At 44.5% G+C, this 27,379-nt stretch overlaps 1 protein-coding gene across 4 annotated transcripts in view; it reads right to left on the bottom strand.

The window, feature by feature from the left end:
- Window positions 1–27,379, bottom strand: part of PDGFRB (platelet derived growth factor receptor beta) — a 160,638-nt gene that overhangs the window by 22,940 nt on the left and 110,319 nt on the right. For all 4 annotated transcript variants that reach the window (XM_056516972.1, XM_056516971.1, XM_056516974.1 and 1 more), the window contains exons 7-12: window positions 25,829–26,018; window positions 20,809–20,924; window positions 19,694–19,817; window positions 18,567–18,790; window positions 16,735–16,829; window positions 15,198–15,330 (exon numbers count right to left, since the gene is read on the bottom strand). In XM_056516972.1, coding sequence (XP_056372947.1) covers window positions 15,198–15,330; window positions 16,735–16,829; window positions 18,567–18,790; window positions 19,694–19,817; window positions 20,809–20,924; window positions 25,829–26,018 — 882 coding nt within the window. The remainder of the gene's footprint in view (window positions 1–15,197; window positions 15,331–16,734; window positions 16,830–18,566; window positions 18,791–19,693; window positions 19,818–20,808; window positions 20,925–25,828; window positions 26,019–27,379) is intronic.

The raw sequence follows: 27,379 nt of genomic DNA, 5'->3' as shown, positions 1-27,379 counted from the left end.
GTTTTGCAACATCTGGAGGTCCGCAGGGTGAAGATCACTGTCCTATACTTTACATTGTATTTGGTTCAGAATCTTTTTTTTTTCTAGATTTTCATCCTTTAAAATTCGCTGCGTCTTATGTGCCGGAGCGTCTAATATGGTGAAAAATACGGTAAATATATATTTGTGGGGGAAAAAGGAGACTTTTTAAGGGCTTCCTTTTTGATGCTGTACATTTTACGGTAAAACTGACATTTTTTCTTGTTACCCATGGTTACATGCTTTAAAATTGCCTTTTTTTGACCACATACAAATTTCTCATTTTTGAGAGTACTCATTTTGTGTGCCGTGATCTGTCCTGTTTATCGGTACTACATTTGCATATATATGGGACTTTTTAATTACTTTGTATTACATTTTTTTTAAATGTGATGTGACCAAAAAGCAGCATTTTTAGACTTTGTTTTTATGTTAAAGCTGTTCATCGTACGGGACCATTAACATTATATTTTAATAGATCGAACATTTGCTCGTGCTTCGATACCAAATATGTTGGTTAAAATAAAAATGTTTCCACTTTTTTTCTAAAATGGGAAAAAAGAGGCAATTCAAAATTTTTTGGGCTGAGGGGCTTATTCACAATTTTTTTTCTTCGATTTATTAAAAAATATTATGTTCCCATAGAGGACTGTTTAAAGCAATCTACTAATTACTAATACTGGTCAATGCTATACATAGGCATATCACTAATTAGTATTATCTGCAATCTACTTCTCAGAGGAGCATGCTGCTCAGCTCCCTAGCTGGCCGAGGATGTGAAGAATCTATGACTTCACTATAACTTCATGTTCCCCACTGGGAACCCTGATTGTCTGGCACCAACTGGCCAATCAGGGCTCTCGGCGGGAATATGAAATTACAGTGAGGTGATTTCATATTACTGGGAGCTGGTCGACTTATAACATGCCCATAACAGTATGCCAGAAACACCTGACAACAACAGACTATGAAAAATCAAAAATTTGTGTCAGTCTCTCTTTTGACAAGGACTATCTATCTATCTATCTATCTATCTATCTATCTCTTATATGTCTTTCTATGCATCTATTTATCTATCTATCCCAAGTCTATCTATCTATCTATCCCATATTTATCTATCTAATATCTATCTATCTATCTATCTAGCAGCAAACAAAATGTAGAGCAGCGCCCAAGTAGATAGTAGATGGTGCAAGCAGCAATAAAAGATCCTAGGTCAAGGCAGGTAACACATCCAAGAAGAAGCTGCAGCACTCAAAATTGTAGAAAGGTGTTTATTCCATATCAATACAAAAAGCGCAACGTTTCAGCTGCCAGTGCTTGAAAAAGGCTGCACTGGCGCAGAAACGTTGCTCTTTTTGCATTGATATGGAATAAACACCTTTCTACACTCATAATTTTGAGTGCTGCAGCTTCTTCTTGGATATCTATCTATCTATCTATCTATCCCATATCTATCTATCTATATATCTCATATCTATCTACAGTATCTATCTATCTATCTATCTATCTATCCCATATCTATCTATCTATCTATCTATCTATCTATCTATCTATCTATCTATCTTTCTATACCCTATCTATCTATCTATCCCATATCTATCTATCTATCTCATATCTATCTATCTATCTATCTATCTATCTATCCCATATCTATCTATCTATCTATCTATCTATCTATCTATCTCATATCTATCTATCTATCTATCTATCCATCTATCTATCTCATATCTATCTATCTATCAATCTATCTATCCCATATCTATCTATCTATCTATCTATCTATCTAAGATCCAGAGAAAATTCCAACAGCACTCAAGGAGTAAAATGAACAAACGTGTTTACTGACCCATGGTCAGCAGTGGATGCCATCTATTGCTGACCATGGGTCAATAAACACGTTTGTTCATTTTACTCCTGGAGTGCTTGGAATTTTCTTTGGATCTTGGATGTTTATACTTGTGACTGGGACCGAGTCACTATCCACGTGCACCCGATATCTCTATTTGCCTGAAAGGTTGTGCTGCTTCTACCACTTCTCTATCTATCTATCTATCTATCTATCTATCTATCTATCTATCATCTATCTATCTATCTATCTATCTATTCCATATCTATCTATCTATTCCATATCTATCTATCTATCTATTTCATATCTATCTATCTCATATCTATCTATCATCTATCTATCAATCTCATATCTATCTATATCTCTATCTTTCTATCTCATATCTATCTAATAAAGATAAATGTAGGCAGCTCACCAGGATTCGTACAAAGTTAAAGTGCTTTTATTCCAAGGAACAAGACAACGTTTCGACGATCTCACACCGCCATTTTCAAGTGGTTTACAAGTGATATATGCGGGGCTTAAATACACTCCCCGTTCTGTGACATCACAATCATTAACATATCACATGACATTTTGACATGTAAATAAAGTGCAAAACTTCTCATATAATAAGTAATTGTACAATCAATACAGTGCATTATACATCATTCACAGTGATAAACATAAATTATCTGTCCAATCTCTAATATTCATAAGAGATAAAACATATGTGCATACTGTGTTAGTGTCAAAAGTGACGTAGTGAGAAAAATAAAAACATTACCGGGTCAAGCAGTCCCGTCTCCACGCTGACCTCCTAACAAGTGCGCCATATACCGCAAGCCCATGTCTCACATGGGACGCTGGGACTTACTTCCGGTTTCTCCGGAGTTCCACCAATCACAGTGATGGTGTCCCGTAGTTATGGAAACCACCCAGAGTGTCAGTCCGGTGGTGACGTATGTAACGCGGCCAAGCTCCGTGGCACCCAACGCATGCTCAGTATCAACTAGTAAAGTAAAGCGCCATCTTTAGAAGGGGTAAGTATCAATCATAGAGTACTGGCAAAGTACATTGCTGTAGATATGAACTCCTCCCTAGTATCACCCTGCAAACATATAGCATGCACTATATGTTTGCAGGGTGATACTAGGGAGGAGTTCATATCTACAGCAATGTACTTTGCCAGTACTCTATGATTGATACTTACCCCTTCTAAAGATGGCGCTTTACTTTACTAATTTATTGAGCATGCGTTGGGTGCCACGGAGCTTGGCCACGTTACATACGTCACCACCGGACTGACACTCTGGGTGGTTTCCATAACTACGGGACGCCGTCACTGTGAATGGTGGAACTCCGGAGAAACCGGAAGTAAGTGAGACACGGGCTTGCGGTATATGGCGCGCTTCTTAGGAGGTCAGCGTGGAGACGAGACTGCTTGACCCTGTAATGTTTTTATTTTTCTCATTACGTCACTTTTGACACTAACACAGTATGCACATATGTTTTATCTCTTATGAATATTAGAGATTGGACAGATAATTTATGTTTATCACTGTGAATGATGTATAATGCACTGTACTGATTGTACAATTACTTATTATATGAGAAGTTTTGCACTTTATTTACATGTCAAAATGTCATGTGATATGTTAATGATTGTGATGTCACAGAACGGGGAGTGTATTTAAGCCCCGCATATATAACTTGTAAACCACTTGAAAATGGCGGTGTGAGATCGCCGAAACGTTGTCTTGTTCCTTGGAATAAAAGCACTTTAATTTTGCACGAATCCTGGTGAGCTGCCTACATTTATCTTTATTGGAAAACGGACCGGAGCACCGAGGTCTAAGGGCTGGCACCCACTCAAAGCAGTTATTTGGAGGTGCTGCTTCAATTGGGATTTCTATCTATCTATCTCATATCTCATATCTCATATCTATCTCATATCTATCTATCTAATATATATCTATCTATCTAATATCTATCTATCTATCTGTTTTCTATCTATTTTTATTTATTTATTTATCTCATATCTATCTATCTATCTATCTTATCTATCTATCTATCTATCTATCTAATCTATCTATCTATCTATCTAATATCTATCTATCTATCTATCTATCTATCTATCTATCTGTTTTCTATCTATTTTTATTTATTTATTTATCTCATATCTATCTATCTATCTATCTATCTATCTATCTTATCTATCTTATCTATCTATCTATCTATCTATCTAATCTATCTATCTATCTATCTATCTATCTATCTATCTATCTTATCTATCTTATCTATCTATCTATCTATTTATCTATCTATCTATCTATCTACCTACTCTGAACCTTTGCTTTACTGCTCCAAATAAAAACTGATCTTACCATGCAGCGTCATCATGCTTTACACATATGGCATATATACCTGTGAAATGTAACACTCTGGGGCACAACTGATCTGTGATTCTGCAAACTGAGCTCCAGTGATAAACAGATTTCAATTTACATCTCTCCTGGGTGCGACACTGAATCATGAAAAATGCGGCCGATGTGTGAAGACAAATATATGTAAAGGAACTGGTTGTCATTATATTCTATGCTGAAGGAACCCATAAATTGAAAAGACCTATTGAAAATCAAATAAAATTTGCTCCAACTATATATATATATATATATATATATATATATATACCGTATATATATATTTCACCTATTACAATGTCATACATGATATATCATACAATGTCATTGCATCAGGCTCTGGAATCTTATCTAGACCAGTCCAGCGTTCAGTCGGAGGTCCCGTATAAAATGTCTTCATTTCTTAAAAATCCAATATAACTACAGCAGACGTCACGAGACAAGAATACATGCTTGAGGTGTTTCGGAGGTTACTCCTTAGTCATAAGCCCAAAAAACATTGTTTTAAGCCCCTTATATACCAACCCCCTAGGACCATAAACATTTTTTTAAAGGGGTTATCCAGGAAAAAACTTTTTTTAACATATCAACTGGCTCCAGAAAGGTAAACAGATTTGTAATTACTTCTATTAAAAAATCTTAATCCTTTCAGTGCTTATGAGCTGATGAAGTTGAGTTGTTCTTTTCTGTCTAAGTGCTCTCTGATGACACGTGTCTCGGGAACTGTCCAGAGTAGAAGCAAATCCCCATAGCAAACCTCTTCTACTCTGTGCCCGAGACAAGCAGAGATGTCAGCAGAGAGCACTGTTGCCAGACAGAAAAGAACAACTCAACTTCAGCAGCTGATAATTATTGAAAGGATCAAGATTTTTTAATGGAAGTCATTTACAAATCTGTTTAACTTTCTGGAGCCAGTTGATATATATATATATATATATATATATATATATATATATATATATATATATATATGAAAATACCCCTTTAGATCACAGATGTATCCTGTGAGAGAAAGAAAAACATGTTTTAACCTGCTAGTAGGTGTGTAGATATTTTTTTTTTTATGGTTCTAGGTCAGTGTTTTCCAAACAGTGTTCCTCCAGCTGTTGCAAAACTACAACTCCCAGCATGCCTGGACAGCCAAAGGCTGTCCAGGCATGCTGGGAATTGTAGTTTTAAAACAGCTGGAGGCACACTGTTAGAAAAACACTGTTCTAGGGGATGGTATATAACTGTCTATGAACAAGTTTTTATAGTATTTATGGCTAATGGTATTCTTGTATTGTAACGTCTGCTGTAATGTTTTATTTCATCTTTAATAAATAAAGACGTTTTATACGGGACCTCTTACTGAACCCTGGTTATTTTTGCTCTTTTACCTTGTGGATCTTTTTAATATACACACAAAAATTCCTTTAATTTAGCATATCCTAGTCTATAAATGTCCTATATTATATTTACTCTAGTTGTTATTATCATTTGCAAACTACATATTTATGGGCAGCAATCATATAACATTTCCCTAATACCTCTTTTGACCTCACGGGGGCACCCTTGGCCCACTCTTTGTTTTGATTTTCCATTTAAAAATCCCAGCACATAATGATAACTTACTGCAGTTCACTTAACTGTCTCCCATCTAACTCGAAGGCAAAAAAGACCATTTGCATTCTGTATTCGTATATGCCATCTCTCTTTCTGTAGGCAATAAAGTAGAATAGGCAGGCAGCAATAAGTCACAACGAGGGGTATGGCGTATAGGGAACTGATCCTGAACAGAGGGGGGTTGCGGCTTTATTTTCTAATAAAAATTGAATGTGTAATGTGCTGTTAAGCCTGGCAGAGCTGAATGGTGTCAGGTGACTGCTGTTCTGTGGCGTGAAGGGTAGCATGGTGACATATATGGATATACTTAACTCGGCTACCCAAGGGCAGTTAGGGGCCCTTAAATACTATAATAACCAAACCCATTGGCCGTAGCCCAGGGCAAAACACCCCTATCTGGACAACCCCTAATACATAACTTAATATTGTGATATGTTAAAACACTTCTTTCCAGAAAAAGTGATGCCAGAGTGGACCAAAGGTGACGATCACTAGGAGTTATCACTCCAATGGCTGAAGTACATGGCACTGCAGTTCCGCTAAATCACGTATCCGCTCTGGAGATTACTCAAAATAAGGGTTTCCTCCTTACATTGTCCCAGCCCTCTGGTAGGGAGGACATGGTAGGTTTCACACTGGTGTGGTTCTCTGTGGCGGCCGTTGTTTCTGTGATGCTTTGTCTGTGGGGTGGTGCGGCCCAGAAGCAGGGGCTTGGTCGGGCAGCAGTGGGGCTGCCTGGCCACTGGGTCATTCCCCCTGTGGGCATGGTGTCTTGGAGGCAGTGGTCGCCACCCAGCGCTACGCCAGTGTCAGGTTAGGGACCCACTCTAACTAGGTGGCCTTGACGTGGCGAGTGGGCTTGTACTTTTTGATCATAATGTATACTAACAACCTGTTTGTTTTTAAAATAATTCTGAGAAACAAGTAGATCAAAATAGAAATGGTGGATGTGGGGTTGTGTTTCTCTATTTGCGTTGCACATTTGTAGTCTCTCCCTTCTTCCATGGCCAGCACTCCGCTCCACCCATTTGGCCCAGGCATTTTTAATTAGCAGGAGACTGCATAAGGGTTTCCTCCTACCATTCTCCCAGCCCTCTGGTAGGGAGCACATGGTAGGTGTTCACACTGGTGTGTGTCACGATGCCGGCTGGCAGGTAGTGGATCCTCTGTGCCAGAGAGGGATTGGCGTGGACCGTGCTAGTGGACCGGTTCTAAGCCACTACTGGTTTTCACCAGAGCCCGCCGCAAAGCGGGATGGTCTTGCTGCGGCGGTAGTGACCAGGTCGTATCCACTAGCAACGGCTCACCTCTCTGGCTGCTGAAGATAGGCGCGGTACAAGGGAGTAGGCAAAAGCAAGGTCGGACGTAGCAGAAGGTCGGGGCAGGCAGCAAGGATCGTAGTCAGGGGCAACGGCAGAAGGTCTGGAAACACAGGCAAGGAACACACAAGGAACGCTTTCACTGGCACTAAGGCAACAAGATCCGGCAAGGGAGTGCAGGGGAAGTGAGGTGATATAGGGAAGTGCACAGGTGAACACACTAATTGGGACCACTGCGCCAATCAGCGGCGCAGTGGCCCTTTAAATCGCAGAGACCCGGCGCGCGCGCGCCCTAGGGAGCGGGGCCGCGCGCGCCGGGACAGAACAGACGGAGAGCGAGTCAGGTAGGGGAGCCGGGGTGCGCATCGCGAGCGGGCGCTACCCGCATCGCGAATCGCATCCCGGCTGGCAGCGGAATCGCAGCGCCCCGGGTCAGAGGACGTGACCGGAGCGCTGCCGCGGGGAGAGTGAAGCGAGCGCTCCGGGGAGGAGCGGGGACCCGGAGCGCTCGGCGTAACAGTACCCCCCCCCTTGGGTCTCCCCCTCTTCTTAGAGCCTGAGAACCTGAGGAGCAGACTTTTGTCTAGGATGTTGTCCTCAGGTTCCCAGGATCTCTCTTCAGGACCACAACCCTCCCAGTCCACTAAAAAAAATTTTTTCCCTCTGACCTTTTTGGCAGCTAAAATTTCTTTGACCGAGAAGATGTCCGAGGAGCCGGAAACAGGAGTGGGAGGAACAGATTTGGGAGAAAAACGGTTGAGGATGAGTGGTTTGAGAAGAGAGACGTGAAAGGCATTAGGGATACGAAGAGAGGGAGGAAGAAGAAGTTTATAAGAGACAGGATTAATTTGACACAAAATTTTGAAAGGACCAAGATAGCGTGGTCCCAACTTGTAGCTAGGGACACGGAAGCGGACATATTTAGCGGAGAGCCATACCTTGTCTCCAGGGGAAAAAACGGGGGGAGCTCTTCTTTTCTTATCCGCGAACTTCTTCATGCGTGATGAAGCCTGTAAGAGAGAATTTTGGGTCTCTCTCCATATGATGGAAAGGTCACGAGAAATTTCATCCACAGCGGGCAGACCAGAGGGCAAGGGAGTAGGGAGGGGGGGAAGAGGGTGACGGCCGTACACCACGAAAAATGGGGATTTGGAGGAAGACTCAGAGACCCTGAAGTTATACGAGAATTCGGCCCATGGGAGGAGATCTGCCCAGTCATCCTGGCGGGAGGAAACAAAATGTCGCAAATAATCACCCAAGATCTGGTTAATCCTTTCTACTTGTCCATTGGACTGGGGATGATATGCAGAAGAAAAATTTAATTTAATCTTGAGTTGTTTACAGAGAGCCCTCCAGAATTTAGACACGAATTGGACGCCTCTATCCGAGACAATCTGCGTAGGCAACCCGTGAAGACGAAAAATGTGTACAAAAAATTGTTTAGCCAACTGAGGCGCAGAAGGAAGACCAGGAAGAGGGATGAAATGTGCCATTTTGGAGAATCGATCAACGACCACCCAAATAACAGTGTTGCCACGGGAAGGGGGTAAATCAGTAATAAAATCCATACCAATCAGAGACCAAGGCTGTTCGGGGACAGGCAGAGGATGAAGAAAACCAGCGGGCTTCTGGCGAGGAGTCTTATCCCGGGCACAGATAGTGCAGGCTCGCACAAAGTCCACAACATCCGTCTCCAGAGTCGGCCACCAATAGAAGCGGGAGATGAGTTGCACAGATTTCTTGATACCCGCATGACCTGCGAGATGGGAGGAGTGACCCCATTTGAGGATTCCGAGGCGTTGGCGAGGAGAAACAAAGGTCTTTCCTGGAGGAGTCTGCCTGATGGAGGCAGGAGAAGTGGAGATCAGGCAGTCAGGTGGAATGATGTGTTGCGGAGAGAGTTCAACTTCTGAGGCATCCGAGGAACGAGAGAGAGCATCGGCCCTAATGTTCTTATCGGCAGGACGAAAGTGAATCTCAAAATTAAATCGGGCAAAGAACAGAGACCACCGGGCCTGGCGAGGATTCAGCCGTTGGGCAGACTGGAGGTAGGAGAGGTTCTTGTGGTCGGTGTAGATAATAACAGGAGAACTTGATCCCTCCAGCAGATGCCTCCATTCCTCAAGTGCTAATTTAATGGCTAGAAGCTCTCGATCCCCGATGGAGTAGTTCCTCTCCGCTGGAGAGAAGGTCCTAGAGAAAAAACCACAAGTGACAGCATGCCCGGAAGAATTTTTTTGTAGAAGAACAGCTCCAGCTCCCACTGAGGAGGCATCAACCTCCAATAGGAAGGGTTTGGAAGGGTCAGGTCTGGAGAGGACGGGAGCCGAAGAAAAGGCAGACTTGAGTCGTTTAAAGGCGTCTTCTGCTTGAGGAGGCCAGGACTTGGGATCAGCATTTTTTTTGGTTAAAGCCACGATAGGAGCCACAATGGTAGAAAAATGTGGAATAAATTGCCTGTAATAATTGGCGAACCCCAAAAAGCGTTGGATAGCACGGAGTCCGGAGGGGCGTGGCCAATCTAAGACGGCAGAGAGTTTGTCTGGATCCATCTGTAGTCCCTGGCCAGAGACCAAATATCCTAGAAAAGGAAGAGATTGGCATTCAAACAGACATTTCTCAATTTTGGCATAGAGTTGGTTGTCACGAAGTCTCTGAAGAACCATACGGACATGCTGGCGGTGTTCTTCTAGATTGGCAGAAAAAATTAGGATATCGTCCAGATATACAACAACACAGGAGTATAACAGATCACGAAAAATTTCATTGACAAAGTCTTGGAAGACGGCAGGGGCGTTGCACAGTCCAAAGGGCATGACCAGATACTCAAAGTGTCCATCTCTGGTGTTAAATGCCGTTTTCCACTCGTCCCCCTCTCTGATGCGGATGAGGTTATAGGCGCCTCTTAAGTCCAATTTAGTGAAGATGTGGGCACCTTGGAGGCGATCAAAGAGTTCAGAGATGAGGGGTAAGGGGTAGCGGTTCTTAACCGTGATTTTATTAAGACCGCGGTAGTCAATGCAAGGACGTAGGGAGCCATCTTTTTTGGACACAAAGAAAAATCCGGCTCCGGCAGGAGAGGAGGATTTACGGATAAAGCCCTTTTTTAGATTCTCCTGGACGTATTCGGACATGGCAAGAGTCTCTGGGGCAGAGAGAGGATAAATTCTGCCCCGGGGTGGAGTAGTGCCCGGGAGGAGGTCGATAGGGCAATCATAAGGCCTGTGAGGAGGTAGAGTCTCAGCTTGTTTTTTGCAGAAAACATCCGCGAAGTCCATATAGGCCTTAGGGAGACCGGTTACTGGAGGAACCACAGAGTTACGGCAAGGGTTACTGGGAACCGGTTTTAGACAGTTCTTGGAACAAGAGGACCCCCAACTCTTGATCTCCCCAGTGGACCAATCCAGGGTAGGGGAATGAAGTTGAAGCCAGGGAAGTCCAAGGAGAATTTCCGAGGTGCAATTGGGGAGGACCAAAAGTTCAATCCTCTCATGATGAGATCCGATGCTCATAAGAAGGGGCTCCGTGCGGAAACGTATGGTACAGTCCAATCTTTCATTATTTACACAATTGATGTAGAGGGGTCTGGCGAGACTGGTCACCGGGATGTTGAACCTGTTGACGAGAGAGGCCAAAATAAAATTTCCTGCAGATCCAGAGTCCAAGAAGGCCACTGTAGAGAAGGAGAAGGCAGAGGCAGACATCCGCACAGGCACAGTAAGACGTGGAGAAGCAGAGTAGACATCAAGGACTGTCTCACCTTTGTGCGGAGTCAGCGTACGTCTTTCCAGGCGGGGAGGACGGATAGGACAATCTCTCAGGAAGTGTTCGGTACTAGCACAGTACAGGCAGAGGTTCTCCATACGGCGTCGTGTCCTCTCTTGAGGTGTCAGGCGAGACCGGTCGACCTGCATAGCCTCCACGGCGGGAGGCACAGGAACAGATTGCAGGGGACCAGAGGAGAGAGGAGCCGAGGAGAAGAAACGCCTCGTGCGAACAGAGTCCATATCTTGGCGGAGTTCCTGACGCCTTTCGGAAAAACGCATGTCAATGCGAGTGGCTAGGTGAATAAGTTCATGTAGATTAGCAGGAATTTCTCGTGTGGCCAGAACATCTTTAATGTTGCTGGATAGGCCTTTTTTGAAGGTCGCGCAGAGGGCCTCATTATTCCAGGACAATTCTGAAGCAAGAGTACGGAATTGTACGGCATACTCGCCAACGGAAGAATTACCCTGGACCAGGTTCAACAGGGCAGTCTCAGCAGAAGAGGCTCGGGCAGGTTCCTCAAAGACACTTCGGATTTCCGAGAAGAAGGAGTGTACAGAGGCAGTGACGGGGTCATTGCGGTCCCAGAGCGGTGTGGCCCATGACAGGGCTTTTCCGGACAGAAGGCTGACTACGAAAGCCACCTTAGACCTTTCAGTGGGAAACAGGTCCGACATCATCTCCAGATGCAGGGAACATTGGGAAAGAAAGCCACGGCAAAACTTAGAGTCCCCATCAAATTTATCCGGCAAGGATAAGCGTATCCCAGGAGCGGCCACTCGCTGCGGAGGAGGTGCAGGAGCTGGCGGAGGAGATGACTGCTGAAGCTGTGGTAGTAACTGTTGTAGCATAACGGTCAGTTGAGACAGCTGTTGGCCTTGTTGCGCTATCTGTTGTGACTGCTGGGCGACCACCGTGGTGAGGTCAGCGACAACTGGCAGAGGAACTTCAGCGGGATCCATGGCCGGATCTACTGTCACGATGCCGGCTGGCAGGTAGTGGATCCTCTGTGCCAGAGAGGGATTGGCGTGGACCGTGCTAGTGGACCGGTTCTAAGCCACTACTGGTTTTCACCAGAGCCCGCCGCAAAGCGGGATGGTCTTGCTGCGGCGGTAGTGACCAGGTCGTATCCACTAGCAACGGCTCACCTCTCTGGCTGCTGAAGATAGGCGCGGTACAAGGGAGTAGGCAAAAGCAAGGTCGGACGTAGCAGAAGGTCGGGGCAGGCAGCAAGGATCGTAGTCAGGGGCAACGGCAGAAGGTCTGGAAACACAGGCAAGGAACACACAAGGAACGCTTTCACTGGCACTAAGGCAACAAGATCCGGCAAGGGAGTGCAGGGGAAGTGAGGTGATATAGGGAAGTGCACAGGTGAACACACTAATTGGGACCACTGCGCCAATCAGCGGCGCAGTGGCCCTTTAAATCGCAGAGACCCGGCGCGCGCGCGCCCTAGGGAGCGGGGCCGCGCGCGCCGGGACAGAACAGACGGAGAGCGAGTCAGGTAGGGGAGCCGGGGTGCGCATCGCGAGCGGGCGCTACCCGCATCGCGAATCGCATCCCGGCTGGCAGCGGAATCGCAGCGCCCCGGGTCAGAGGACGTGACCGGAGCGCTGCCGCGGGGAGAGTGAAGCGAGCGCTCCGGGGAGGAGCGGGGACCCGGAGCGCTCGGCGTAACAGTGTGGTTCTCTGTGGCGGCCATTGTTTCTGTGATGCTTTGTCTGTGGGGTGGTGCGGCCCAAAGCCAAGGGCCACTGGGTCATTCCCCCTGTGGGCTTGGTGTCTCGGAGGCAGTGGTCACCGCCCGGTGCTACGCTAGTGTTAGGTCAGGGACCCCCTCTGACTAGGTGGCCTTGACGTGGTGAGTGGGCTTATACTTTTTGATCAAAATGTATACTAACAACCTGTTAGTTTTTTAAATTATGCTGAGAAGCAAGTAGATCAAATTACAAATGGTGGATGTGCGGCTGTGTTGTACTCAAAATAATACACTACATGTTTCACTGTTACAACAGCATTCTTAAGAGGCAAATAGTGGCAAAGGATAGGGGATAAAATGCCTAATTGCAGGGGGTTAATCCGCTCCCATAGACATGAATGGAGGGGATGTGGTGTGACGTCGCGAACACGGAAACTCCATGCCGCCGCTGCTAGCCCGAAGATTGCTGGGGTCCCCAGCACAGGACCCCCACAATTAGAAATCTTATCCCTGTTCCTTTAGATAGAGGTTAAGATGTTTTCAGCAGAGTACCCCTTTAACTATACACCCCCTAGATCATTGGTCTCCAAACTGTGAATCTCCAGCTGATGCAAAACCTCAACTCCCAGCATACGCGGACAGCCAAAAGCTAGATATAACTACAAAAACATCAATCCTCCAGTATAATGCCTATTGACTTTTATCTGTAATTTACAAGATTACAATTCTGGCCGTGAAACTTATTAGATAGGATACAACTCATTCAAGTGAATGGAGAAAAGCATTGCTGAGTTGTAGTACCAGGCACAACCACAAGTGGCAGTCCAGCCTTTTCATTCTGCTGATCACTGGATACCCCGGAGGTTGAACCCTCACTGATCATATATTGATTATTTATTCTAAGAAAAGGCTATCTAAGTGTTCCCCTACAAGGAAAAGCTGTGTGCAAAAGGAAGTACAGTATCACCTGGTCATTCATAAAGGGGTTATCCCAAAATTAAAAGTAATCTCCTATGCACAGTGGCTTTGATATCACCCCTATACTGCCTCCTGATTGGCTGGGAGAGCTGTTTGAAAAGCATTATGGGATTGTAACTCCTATAAATGATTGACCAGATTTTTGATGTTATATGAATTGGCTGATCATTTATAGGAGAGTTGTGTTGATTGGTTGCTGTTTTACAGGTAATTGCAGCATTATGGGATTTCCTGAAGTTACGTGACTCTTCCTCCTTCTCCTGTCTTCCATGTGGCTGCTGTTATTATTGCACAGTTCTGACCGATCTCAGGTTCTACAGGTTCTGTTCACCCATATCTAATCATCTGTAGTATTCCTAAAGATGGCATATATTTACAACTCTCAGGAACCCCCAACAGTCCGTGGACTGAAGGGGCCTTTATGCTCCAACAATTGCTGCATCCCCTTCACTGTTTACCAAACACAGATCTGTATATTTAGAAGAGGTTGTTACCGGAACAGTTCCTTATTGCAGCACCGCAGCCCCTTTAATCAGCTGATCGGTGAGGAAACCAGGATCGGTTAGGGAACCCCCACTAAAGGGATATTGATGTCCTATCCTAAAGATACCCCATCAGTATCAAAGTGCTGTAAAATCAGTTTTCAGGCATAACATAAGTGAGCTTACATTGTAAGTTAAAGGGTGATTCCATATTTTAACATGATGTTATTGCAGGTAGTGCTATAAAAAGTAGATGATATTTATACCTTACATTTTTAGCAGGCATAGGCTTAGTTACACTGATATCTTCTGCATAAACTATGTAGGAAATGATTCCAGTGCCATATGTTCTAAATCACACATGCAAAAATGTTAATATTGTTTTATACTGCTGTATAAAAGCTATAGAAGACGTTGTGTACACTTTTCATCCTGTACTGGTGGTTGGATCTGTGACATAGGATTTTTATTGTTTACTAGAACTTTGGTTCTCAACCTGTGGTTTATGTACCCGGAGGATCTAGAAAGTACTGGCACCGGCAATGGAGTGCAACACTTTTAGCTTTGGGGGTATATACTTAAAGAGCTGTTCAGCAAAAGAAACAACTTGTGTATGATGTCAAAAAGTATAATAAAGCAACTTACTAATATAATATTATTAACCATAGTGCAAAGATTGTCCATAGCAGCTATGTTCTTTCCCTTGTAACCTGTGATATCACATCACAGGCTCAGAAAGCAGTCTGCTCTGTCCCTCCTCCTCTTTCCCCTCATTTAAGATTTATGGCTCATTAAATAAGGCAGCAGGGAGCCCGTTCTGCTGAAAATTAGTCTACCTTACTTTTGAATTCTGTATACCCTAACATACCTTTTTACTTCTTTCTCAATGTATATGGGTGATATATTGTACACAAAAAATGTGATATAATTGGGGCTTTAGCTACCAATACCTATGGCAGATTTGATGTTTTTGTAAGAAAGAAATTGTGTGTCTCTAATTCTGGACTACCTGTTTAATGTATGTTGTTTGACCTAAAAGTTCCACTCCACACAGCATGCTCTGCTTGCTTCTGTAAATACCTAGAACTAATTTGTCTCTTGAAATTTCCCAGCTGGAGTCATAAGGAAGCTGCAGAGGATCCACGTAGATGTACTCATGTCCATCAGGGCTGACCGACTCAATCACCTTCCACCGAATTTCGTAACGTGGTTTCTGCAAATTTAAGAATAAAAAATAAATAACCTTTCACATGTAACTTATAGATTTTTTTTATCATTAACATTTCAACTTGATAGATACCTAAAAATTAAACAGAGGTTGATAGTGTTTATTGGAGGTGGAATCTGAGAAAGTTAAAGGCAACCTGTCACCATGAAAATGCAGTCCAATCTGAGCTACAATATCACAAGTTCCTTTTAAGCAGTAGTCCTAATTCTTTGTTGTCCTGGTATGGATATAGTAGTAATCCGATAATTTTTTATTTGTAAAAAACTAACCTTGTTATCCATTGCACACGAAAAGAAAATTACACTTTTCCATAAACATTCCATTAGTTATCATAGATGTTCAGACTGATGCGGGCAGTCACATTATCTATGGTATTCTACCATCTAACTATATGTACAACAGTACAATTTTATTACGTTATGGTTCTTTTCTCACTTCATTTTTTTTTGCCAACACTAGAGTAAGATCCATTTGGAAAGAGGAATAATAGAAGGGGCCCAATTCTAGTTAGGTCACAAAATGGGGGCAATATACTGTATGTTCCAAAACTACCAGTGTCTAACCACAGCTTTATCCCATGTTCCGTTTCGTACATCACACACAGTATTACCAAAACTTTTTAGGTAAAAACACATTTTTGTTTTCCTGTATACACCTTTTTATTTGATAATGACAAGTGTTGCGTGATGGACAGGGATACTACTTTATGTGTTGACCAGGGTTCCTTTAAAACCCTGTTCTTAAATAGGCAAACTTTGCATAGATTAATAGTACAAACAAATAAATATAAGAAACCATCTTTCTCCTGTTATGAAACCTTTAACCTCTCACCCCCCTCCTCTTTACTAAACAGTCATTAACCCTGTAAATCAACAAAATTTGGTCCAGTGTTTACAGTTTAGCACTGAGGGATCACATTAAATGCAATGCAAGTCTATGGAGGAGGGAGATAGGAGGGGGAGTGTCTGGGAACACACACACAAGCTGCAGAGAGAAAGAGAAAGGCAGCAAAGAGACAACTAAATAAGAGATCTAACCCTAGGGCTTTATACACAGTTTAGGCTGTTCACTGGTGCTTTATCATGTCTTACATGCTGCTGCTGTTTAGACTGTGCACAAAAGCACAGAAGTGCAGGATCCCCTCCTCTATGTATGTGTACAGTGTACGGCAGACATCAGATATGTTAGGCTCCACCCGCCAACTCTGAGAGAACTAAAAAGTATAGATGAAGTCTGCAGAGCAGAAATCTGCTGAAAGTTGTCATATACAACTTGTAAAATGGCTAGAAACAGTGTTGCTCTTCATGTTGACACACAGGGCAGCTTATCCTGAAAAGCCACCCAAAGTGACAGGTACAACTTTAACATAAAAAAGGTGAACACACATACCTTTCGCCAGAGAACAATAAGGATTATGAGGAAAATCAGAAACAGCACGACCAAGGCTAGGACCGCGGATATCAGGACAACTTTAAAGGTTAAATCTGAAACATACAGAAATATATACAGATATGTATACACACTTGCTTAAAGTCAGTGCTTATAGAAGTAAGTAGAAGTAGGTTCACACATTGTATTCAGTCATTTTTTTAATCTAAAACCAGGAGTAAAGCCAACAAAGTATAAAACTATGATGGAAAGATTTGTCGTTTTTTTCTGTGTTTTGGCAAAAAATACTGACCAAAATACTGGCAAAAGAAGAAGATATCCTTAACCTTTTAAAAGCAGAAGGACCCTGGCTTAGTATATTTATCCAGGTCATTGAACTCCAAGGTGAGGTCTAATATTCTTATAACTTCTAGTACAGGTACATTATTCCTTATGATCACAGCTCCTGCGAAATCTTTTTCTTTTTTTTTTTTAAGCTGGAAATTCTGGTCCATCATTGACAGATTGAATCAGTAGAGCAGGGATATAATACCAAGGGCATATATACCATAGTGGCAGACCATGCAGCTGATAAAGGCCCTTGGAGAGAGGGAACCCTGTCCCGATTGCACCCTTTTTCTTTTGGTAAGCAACTGTGCAGAATTCCTTTGTTCAGGAAACTGCATTGTCAGCAAATTAATGGAGTAATGCAATGGGTTATGGAAAGCAAGGGGAAGTGAACACCAAACGTTACTTTCTATCTTGGGGGGGGGGGGGGGGGTGACAAAATTAGATGCCATAATAAGAGGGCCCATATTGACATTTTCCATTGAGCCCCCTAAAGTCTATGCTTGCCACTGATGGTAACCCTTTTTTTGATGGTTTGTAGCATCCTCTATCTTCAATGTAAAGACAGGCATGCTTTATGGAAAAGCTACATATCATAGCCATGTATTAGCAAATGGGGGACATTCAATAGGTGAGGGTCTCAGAGGTGACACCTGCACCTCTTTTTTGCATATTCTGTGCTTAAATGGGCACGCTCATTAAAACACATTTTTGCTATTGCACTCCTTGGTAAATAAAAAATATTTCTAATGTACTTTGATTAAAAATAAAATAAGTTTTCTTTGTTTTATTTGTGTTTAAAAAAAGCTGCCACTAGGTGTCTCCCTACTTGTCCAGAGCACATTTCGCCCATCTCTTGCACATACTTTGGACTCCTGCTGGCCTGGCAGAAGTTCAAAATCAGGAAATGCTGAGGGGGGGGGGGGGTATTGCAGCCTTGGCCAATCATAGCTCATCTCACACACTGAACTGCTCTTTGCTGTGTGTAGCAGAGTGAGGGAGAAAGTTATCCCCTGTATGGCTTCAGATGATGTCATGCCTGCCGGGGGATGCCCCTTCCCAGTCTGTGAACCTGACTGAGAGTGAGCAGAAAATACAGAGCAATATCAAGGTAGAAATGAAAAATAATAAAACTAAGCGCAGGGGTGGTTTATCATGATGGGGGCAGTGAACTGGGAGGATTATAAAATGTGAGGTACTCTTTAAAAGGAACCTGTCATCACTTTGATTTTGCCTGAATCACCCATCACCGGGGCAGTTCCTGGTGGCTTCTGCTCACCCCACCTGCCTCAACTGATAGCTATCTTCCTGTTTGTCTAAATGGAGGGATCTATCAGACAGAACTGGTGGGGCAGGAAGAAGGCACCAGGGATTGCCCCCGATGACTTGGGATTCAGGCGGCATGAAAGAGATGATAGGTTCCCTTTAAGACAGGGACACAACTCTAATATAACTGCAGTTTTTAGTACCTTGATTTCATCTGATGTAAATAATAACACACTTACAGTGAGGCACAAGGGTTACGTCTCGGTGGTGTTCGCTATAATCATTTTTCCCCGCACAGCGTACTGACAGAGAATCTACTACACTTCGGATATGGAGTATACTCTTAACTTGGTAAGTTCCATATTCTGGCTGGGTAAAAGTGGTGTTCATATCGAAATCCATTTGTGATGTTATGTCTTCCAGGGGTTTCCACAGCTCCCAACTCTTACTGCTACACCTGATACTTTAAAGCAACAGAAGACATATATAAATTAACATTTATATGGCATTTTAATGGACATTTAAGACGTATATTTTATCTCTTTTATGTATATATTTTTTGGCTTAGCAAGAAACCCTTATTTGACTTTGAAACTTTTTGAAATGATTACCTAAGGTCAGAGCTCGACTTAAAATTATTTATAACCACATTTTTGTACATTTGACTCAGGGGCCAATTTGAAGTGGTTTAGGTATTTCTACATAGGTAAAATTAACTAAAATAAAACACAATTTATGTTACAGAAGTTGTAAGGTTACAAAAAATAAAACCTGATTTTTTTTTAACTTTTTCCACAGAAACAGCACCACCTATGTCTATGGGCTGTGTCTTATATTTTAGCTTTGTTCTATTCTAATTCTAAGTGGGAGTAAACTGCAGTACCAGAAAAAACAGCGTATGGGTAGATGTGGAGCTGTTTTGGGGCAAAAAGTAAGTTGTTTTCCCTACCCTGGGAAATGACTTTAAATATAATCTGTCATCACTTTAATGCTTCCTGGTGTCAACTGGGCGGTCTCTAGCGGCTTCTGCCTGCCTCCTGGCCTTGATTGATATTGCTATCTCCCTATATCCATATAGGAAGAGATCTATCAATCAAGACTGGTGGAGCGGGCAGAAACCACCAGGGACTGCCTCGATGACTCAAAGTTAATGCATCATAAAAGTGATTCCAGGTTTATTTTAATATCATACTGAAGCTGCTGGGCTTCTAAAGTGAACATATCCCTCTTATCTGGGGCATGATAAACAGTTGATGTGAGGCCATCTAACCTCACCCTAGTCAAACATAGGAATAGGCTACCCCATGCTCTGTTCTTAACCAGAAATGTTCTAAATTCTGCAGCTTTGTGTTTATCCAGCATTTACCTTTTTGTTCCACTGCAGAAGAACCAGGTGATGTTTGGCATCGGCATACCTTTGCCCACACAGGTCACTAACTGGCCACCATTTGCTGAATGAGTGTCAATTATTTCCTGTATTTGAACTGGAACTGTAGATATATATATAAAAAACAACATTATTTCACATTGAACCCTGATGATCACCTGCTCTGATGGTTCTAAAGGCCTAACAAAGGCAACCAAGGCTGTCCTTGTGCATAGTTATTTGTATGCATTATAGTGATAATGCACTTGGATGGCACAAAATAACAGTAAAAAAATAGCCATGGTCAAAAAAATCTGATATATCCTCAAACATTATAAGAAAGTTTAGCTGTGTAGAGAACAACCTAAAATAAAAAAAAGTAAAAGTGCTCTAAAAACATTAAAGAGATTTTCCATGGAAATATAAAAATGTAGTATATGCATCCATGTGTATTTGAACAATAAAAGCTGACATACTTACCTTCTCCGTTCTCACTCCACTGACAGACCTTCCAACCCCCATTGTGGTCCTGTTCTTTCTCTTTTCAATGATGTGCTGCTCCCCACTCGATCAATCAAAGAATTGAGCAGAATGTCATTGGAAGGAGAAACAACAGGACCAACCAGGGAAAGATTTGACAGTGGCAGAGGCGGGGAAGATAAGTATGCTGAAGTGGGAGGAAACCACCAGGGACGGGCTAAATGACTCAAAGTTCAAGCATTATGAAGGTGATAACAGGTTTATTTTATTATCATCCTGAAACTACTGGGCTTCTAAAGTGACACATGTCCTCTGTATCAGGCTTAGTTTTTTATTATTATTTATGACGACACCTGTTGATACTGAAGCAAAAATGTATTAGTTGTCATCTGGCCTTGTAGCACATTTTGTAGTAAAAGGTTCATAGACAGATAGGAAAAATGTTGCAAGACATGCTCTCCAATCTCTTGGCCTCTGGACCTGTCTAGCAAACAACCCTATTGGCAATACTGGGATTGATTCTGGCATCAGTTTTCTTCCAAAGTATTGGCAGAGCTCAGCAGTAATATGAACAAACCCTTAATCCAAATGTTTTCATTTTTTTTTATACTAACAAAATTGGAACCTAAACTCACCGAGTATCTGAAGGTCGAAATGAATAGCTTGAACATCATCCTCATTATGTACCCTGATCGTGTAGTTACCGCCATCTTTTTCTTTCACTCTCACAAGGTGCAGAACACTGGCATACCTGTAAATGTATTCAATGTTAGTATGCGTCCTACTATCAGAAGGTCTATGTCCCATTTTACTGTTACAGAGCTCCCAGTTCCCTGCTGCCCTCATACTTCTATAGAGGTAAATGATAAAATTCTACCTGCAGACATTATTAGGTAGAACCTAATTCATACAGATCTAAAGGGGCTGTTAAGGACATTTCAATAAACTAGGCAAAAGGAGATCCAAGAAAGGAAGATGAATCGCGCTGCTGGCAGCGCGATTTATCTCCCTTTCTTGGATCTCCTTTTGCCTGTATTTGCGCCTGGACGCTGGGAGCCACAGCAGCCGCTATTTCAGGATTACTGATCAAGCGCATTGAGTGTTGTGCCTCCATTCGCACAACTCGCATAGGTGAGTGCGTTTTGATTGGGCTCTTCACTATCTCATCCATCAGGTTCCATCCAGGGGCCCGTACCCTGTTCTCTTTTGTATTTCAATAAACTAGTATTGTATTGTCCTTTGTGGGTGTTGTATGTCCTATGTACACTTTTGTTTTTTCGTTCTCAGACAGGGTCACATGAAAGCCCTGCCTGTGATTTCTTCTTTTCCTTTGATGTCCCATTCGCTCCTACTTCCTGTTTCTTTCTGAGAATCTGGTGTCATCAGGATGAGTTATCAGGTGGGTGGGGCAGGTATCCCTGAAATTCCAAAGGAATGAAGAGAGTCCAGCTCACCTCCCTTGTCGTGCTATGCACGGACCGGTGCCCGGCCAGGCGCCCCGGATACTAGAAATGAAGAAGGAGTCCAGCACTGCAGTGAAGGCAGCTTTATTATGTGAGGAGCAAGCATTAAAAGCACACTAGTCAGACATGTTTCAAGCGCGAACGCTCTTCCTCGGTGACCTTCACCGAGGAAGAGCGTTCGCGCTTGAAACATGTCTGACTAGTGTGCTTTTAATGCTTGCTCCTCACATAATAAAGCTGCCTTCACTGCAGTGCTGGATCCCTGAAATTCCACATGGATTTAGACCTGCTAACATTGGAGCCTGGTGGAACCTACAGCAGTAAGGGCAGCATAATGTGGAGGAGACCAGGGTAGACCACAGCTGCCTTGTGAGTGGCTCAGTAGTGTTACGCCTAGCGCTCCGGGTCCCCGCTCCTGCCCGGAGCGCTCACGGCGTCTCTCTCCCCGCAGCGCCCAGGTCGGTCCCGCTGACCGGGAGCGCTGCACTGTCATGGCCGTCGGGGATGCGATTCGCACAGCGGGACGCGCCCGCTCGCGAATCGCATCCCAGGTCACTTACCCGTCCCGGTCCCCTGCTGTCATGTGCTGGCGCGCGCGGCTCCGCTCTCTAGGGCGCGCGCGCCAGCTCTCTGAGACTTAAAGGGCCAGTGCACCAATGATTGGTGCCTGGCCCAATTAGCTTAATTGGCTCCCACCTGCTCCCAGACTATATCTGCTCACTGCCCCTGCACTCCCTTGCCGGATCTTGTTGCCTTGTGCCAGTGAAAGCGTTTAGTGTGTCCAAAGCCTGTGTTACCTGAACCCTTGCTATCCATCTTGACTACGAACCTTGCCGCCTGCCCCCGACCTTCTGCTACGTCTGACCTTGCCTCTGCCTAGTCCTTCTGTCCCACGCCTTCTCAGCAGTCAGCGAGGTAGAGCCGTTGCTAGTGGATACGACCTGGTTGCTACTGCCGCAGCAAGACCATCCCGCTTTGCGGCGGGCTCTGGTGAACACCAGTAGCCTCTTAGAACCGGTCCACTAGCACGGTCCACGCCAATCCCTCGCTGACACAGAGGATCCACTACCTGGAAGCCGAATCGTGACAGTAGATCCGGCCATGGATCCCGCTGAGGTGCCGCTGCCAAGTCTCGCTGACCTTACCACGGTGGTCGCTCAGCAATCGCAGCAAATTGCCCAACAAGGACAGCAGCTGTCGCAGTTGACCGCCACGTTACAGCAACTTCTGCCTCTGCTACAGCAGCAACCATCTCCTCCGCCAGCTCCTGCACCTCCTCCGCAGCGAGTGGCCGCTCCTAGCCTCCGCTTGTCCCTGCCGGACAAATTTGATGGGGACTCTAAACTCTGCCGTGGATTTTTGTCTCAGTGTTCCCTGCATATGGAGATGTTGTCGGACTTGTTTCCTACAGAACGGTCTAAGGTGGCGTTCGTAGTAAGCCTTCTTTCAGGAAAGGCCTTGTCTTGGGCCACACCGCTCTGGGACCGCAATGATCCTGCCACAGCCACAGTCCAGTCCTTCTTCGCTGAAGTCCGGAGTGTCTTCGAGGAGCCAGCCCGAGCTTCTTCTGCCGAGACTGCCCTGTTGAACCTGGTCCAGGGTAATTCTTCAGTGGGCGAGTACGCCATCCAATTTCGTACTCTTGCTTCCGAGTTATCATGGAATAACGAGGCTCTCTGCGCGACCTTTAAAAAAGGCCTATCCAGTCGCATCAAGGATGTGCTGGCCGCACGAGAGATTCCTGCCAACCTGCAAGAACTCATCCATTTGGCTACCCGCATTGACATGCGTTTTTCTGAGCGACACCAAGAGCTCCGCCAGGAAAAAGACTTAGATCTCTGGGCACCTCTCCCACAGTATCCGTTGCAATCTACGCCTGGGCCTCCCGCCGAGGAGGCCATGCAAGTGGATCGGTCTCGCCTGACCCAGGAAGAGAGGAATCGCCGTAGGGAAGAAAATCTCTGTCTTTACTGTGCCAGTACCGAGCATTTCTTGGTGGATTGCCCTATCCGTCCTCCACGTCTGGGAAACGCACGCACGCACCCAGCTCACATGGGTGTGGCGTCTCTTGGTTCTAAGTCTGCTTCTCCACGTCTCACGGTGCCCGTGCGGATTTCTCCTTCAGCCAACTCCTCCCTCTCAGCCGTGGCCTGCTTGGACTCTGGTGCCTCTGGTAATTTTATTTTGGAGTCGTTTGTGAATAAATTCAGCATCCCGGTGACCCGTCTCGTCAAGCCGCTCTACATTTCCGCGGTCAACGGAGTCAGATTGGATTGCACCGTGCGTTACCGCACAGAACCCCTCCTGATGTCTATTGGACCCCACCACGAAAGGATTGAGTTATTCGTCCTTCCCAACTGTACCTCTGAGGTCCTCCTCGGTCTGCCATCGCTCCGGCTTCATTCTCCCACCCTTGATTGGACCACCGGGGAGATCAAGAACTGGGACTCTGCCTGCCATAGGAAGTGCCTCTCCCCCCCTCCCAGTCCCATCAGGCAAGCCTCAGTGCCTCCTCATGGCCCCCGTCCTGGTGTCACACTGCCCCGTGCCAGGCTTCGCCCTCTGCCCTCCCTCCCCATTCCCACTCCTGCTGTGCTGCCTGCCGTTGAGGAAACCCTCCATTCTTTCCCGGTGTCCTCATCCCAGGGGAGGCAGTTACCGGACAAAGAAAAGGGGAGACCTAAGGGGGGGGGTACTGTTACGCCTAGCGCTCCGGGTCCCCGCTCCTCCCCGGAGCGCTCACGGCGTCTCTCTCCCCGCAGCGCCCCGGTCGGTCCCGCTGACCGGGAGCGCTGCACTGTCATGGCCGTCGGGGATGCGATTCGCACAGCGGGACGTGCCCGCTCGCGAATCGCATCCCAGGTCACTTACCCGTCCCGGTCCCCTGCTGTCATGTGCTGGCGCGCGCGGCTCCGCTCTCTAGGGCGCGCGCGCGCCAGCTCTCTGAGACTTAAAGGGCCAGTGCACCAATGATTGGTGCCTGGCCCAATTAGCTTAATTGGCTCCCACCTGCTCCCAGACTATATCTGCTCACTGCCCCTGCACTCCCTTGCCGGATCTTGTTGCCTTGTGCCAGTGAAAGCGTTTAGTGTGTCCAAAGCCTGTGTTACCTGAACCCTTGCTATCCATCTTGACTACGAACCTTGCCGCCTGCCCCCGACCTTCTGCTACGTCTGACCTTGCCTCTGCCTAGTCCTTCTGTCCCACGCCTTCTCAGCAGTCAGCGAGGTAGAGCCGTTGCTAGTGGATACGACCTGGTTGCTACTGCCGCAGCAAGACCATCCCGCTTTGCGGTGGGCTCTGGTGAACACCAGTAGCCTCTTAGAACCGGTCCACTAACACGGTCCACGCCAATCCCTCGCTGACACAGAGGATCCACTACCTGGAAGCCGAATCGTGACAAGTAGTTTGCTCCGTTGCCTTGAAATGGTGGATTCGTAGGATTAAGTACCACTAAGGTCAACATCTGCAAGAAGTTTGTATGTTCTCTATATGTTTTTGCATAGGTTTCCTCCTACACTCCAAAATATACTAATAGGTCAATTTGTAGTTTAGATTGTGAGCCCCATTGGGTCTGGGGCCAGTGTAAGTGATGGTAATCTCTGTACAGCTCTGTGGCCTCCCACTTTTTTTTTTGTCCTGGGGTCTCCACCAACTGTAATCCAGACTTGTATACATGCACATGGTTCCCTTACTTTACAGAATTTTACTTACCGTAGCATGATAGGGACTTTTGGTAAGTCCTAATTTTGGGCCTGGATTTTTATGGAATGAAATACAGCACTGACAGTGGGGCCTTTCATTACGCTTCTCGGCCATGCCAGCTTTTTAGAAAAGCCCAGATCAGCATAGGTGCTAAGGCAGCTGGTCACTGGGTATTAAAACTAACTGAAAGGTAGTTTGCTAGCATGGCTGAGAGGAACCCAACCCTCTGTTTGGAGTTTTACTCTGAAAGGTTGCAGCCTCACAAGTAGATTTTGTGACAGTAGTGTGAGGTAACACTTTTAAATTTAGCTTTTTTCATTTTTGCAAAAAAAATTCAAGAAAAACCCTGCATTTAACCTGTGTTACTGTCTAACTGATGTTTTATGCCATCTGAGATAAACTCCAACAATATAAAATACAACCTTGTAAAGACATAGTATTGTTTTAGGGGGAAAAAATGCATTTACTAAGAATATGAAACACTTACTTGTTTTCAGAAATGTTCCTGTTTACAACATTCATTTGGCTGGTGGAATCTCCGGTTAGCAAGACACCATTTTGCAGCCACTCTATGGTAGGTGAAGGATAAGCTTCAATGAATACTTCCAGTGGAATGCTTTGGTGCAGATAGGCTGTTATCACTGTTTCGTCAGCAAGAAGTGTCACAAAACCTTTTTCTAATAGAAGAGATGATATAAAGAGTTCGAAGTTTACATTTCAGGCAGTGTTGCCCACGTGTATAATCACTGAGTGACTGAATAGAAGGGCAATTACCACAATTTTCTTACGTTCATATGAAACCATTGACGGTAGAGACAACACTTATATAAACACATTATATGAAATCATACAGACAAAGTAACTCGATTTTTTATAAGATAACATAGTGGGGTAGACACAACATTCATATGGGGGTCATCCTGTGGGGGGAACTAATCCTATATTAAGGGAGTTGCCCACAGGGATGATTTACATATGAATAGTGCATAATCTCCTCCCACAAATTTAAGGAGGTCCGCACATGGGTCACTATCATATGTAATCAATCAGACTGACATATTTGGTAGGTCAGATAATATTGATATTATTTGGTAGGTCCCACCGTAGATCAGATCAATAATACTGACACTCCATACATTTTATTGTTGTTTACTTATGAAGAGATTGCTTCAGATGTTTAAACCATATTTGTTTACATTTAAACATCCCTGGCCAAGTTAACACTCTATACTTTTAATGAGGGAGATTCACCTCCCGAAATGCGTATAGCCTGCCTGATGTGTCACATTTTCTTGATTTTTATGTTTGTGCCAATAAATGTATGTATTGATACACAATACCCACAGAGTTTTCTTTGAATCATTGCCGGGCAGTGTCACTTCCAGTGCCATCATTTTACTTTTCTAGTCTACTTTTGATGGACATATGGTTCATGTATGCATGGAAAGAATGAACATACACTGCTCAAAAATATAAAGGGAACACTAAGATAACACATCCTAGATCTGAATGAATGAACGAATCATATGAAATACTTTTGTCTTTACATAGTTGAATGTGCTGACAACAAAATAACACAAAAATTATCAATGGAAATCAAATTTATCAACCTATGTAGGTCTGGATATGGAGTCACACTCAAAATCAAAGTGGAAAACCACACTACAGGTTGATCCAACTTTGATGTAATCAATGTCCTTAAAACAAGTCAAAATGTGCCTCAGTAGTGTGTGTGGCCTCCACGTGCCCGTGTGACCTCCCTACAACATCTTGGCATGCTCTTGATGAGGTAGCAGATGGTCTCCTGAGGGATGTCCTCCCAGATCTAGACTAAAGCGTCCGCCAACTCCTGGACAGTCTGTGGTGCAACGTGGCGTTGGTGGATGGAGCGAGACATGATGTCCCAGATGTGCACAATCGGATTCAGGTCTGGGGAATGGGCGGGCCAGTCCATAGCATCAATGCCTTCCCCTTGCAGGAAATGCTGACACACTCCAGCCACATGAGTTCTAGCATTGTCTTGCATTAGGAGGAACCC

Source organism: Hyla sarda, chromosome 4 (assembly GCF_029499605.1).
Source record: "Hyla sarda isolate aHylSar1 chromosome 4, aHylSar1.hap1, whole genome shotgun sequence".
Taxonomy (NCBI): Eukaryota; Metazoa; Chordata; class Amphibia; order Anura; family Hylidae; genus Hyla; species Hyla sarda.
Note: the sequence above shows the minus strand (reverse complement) of the source record. Positions and strands in the feature narration are given on the sequence as shown.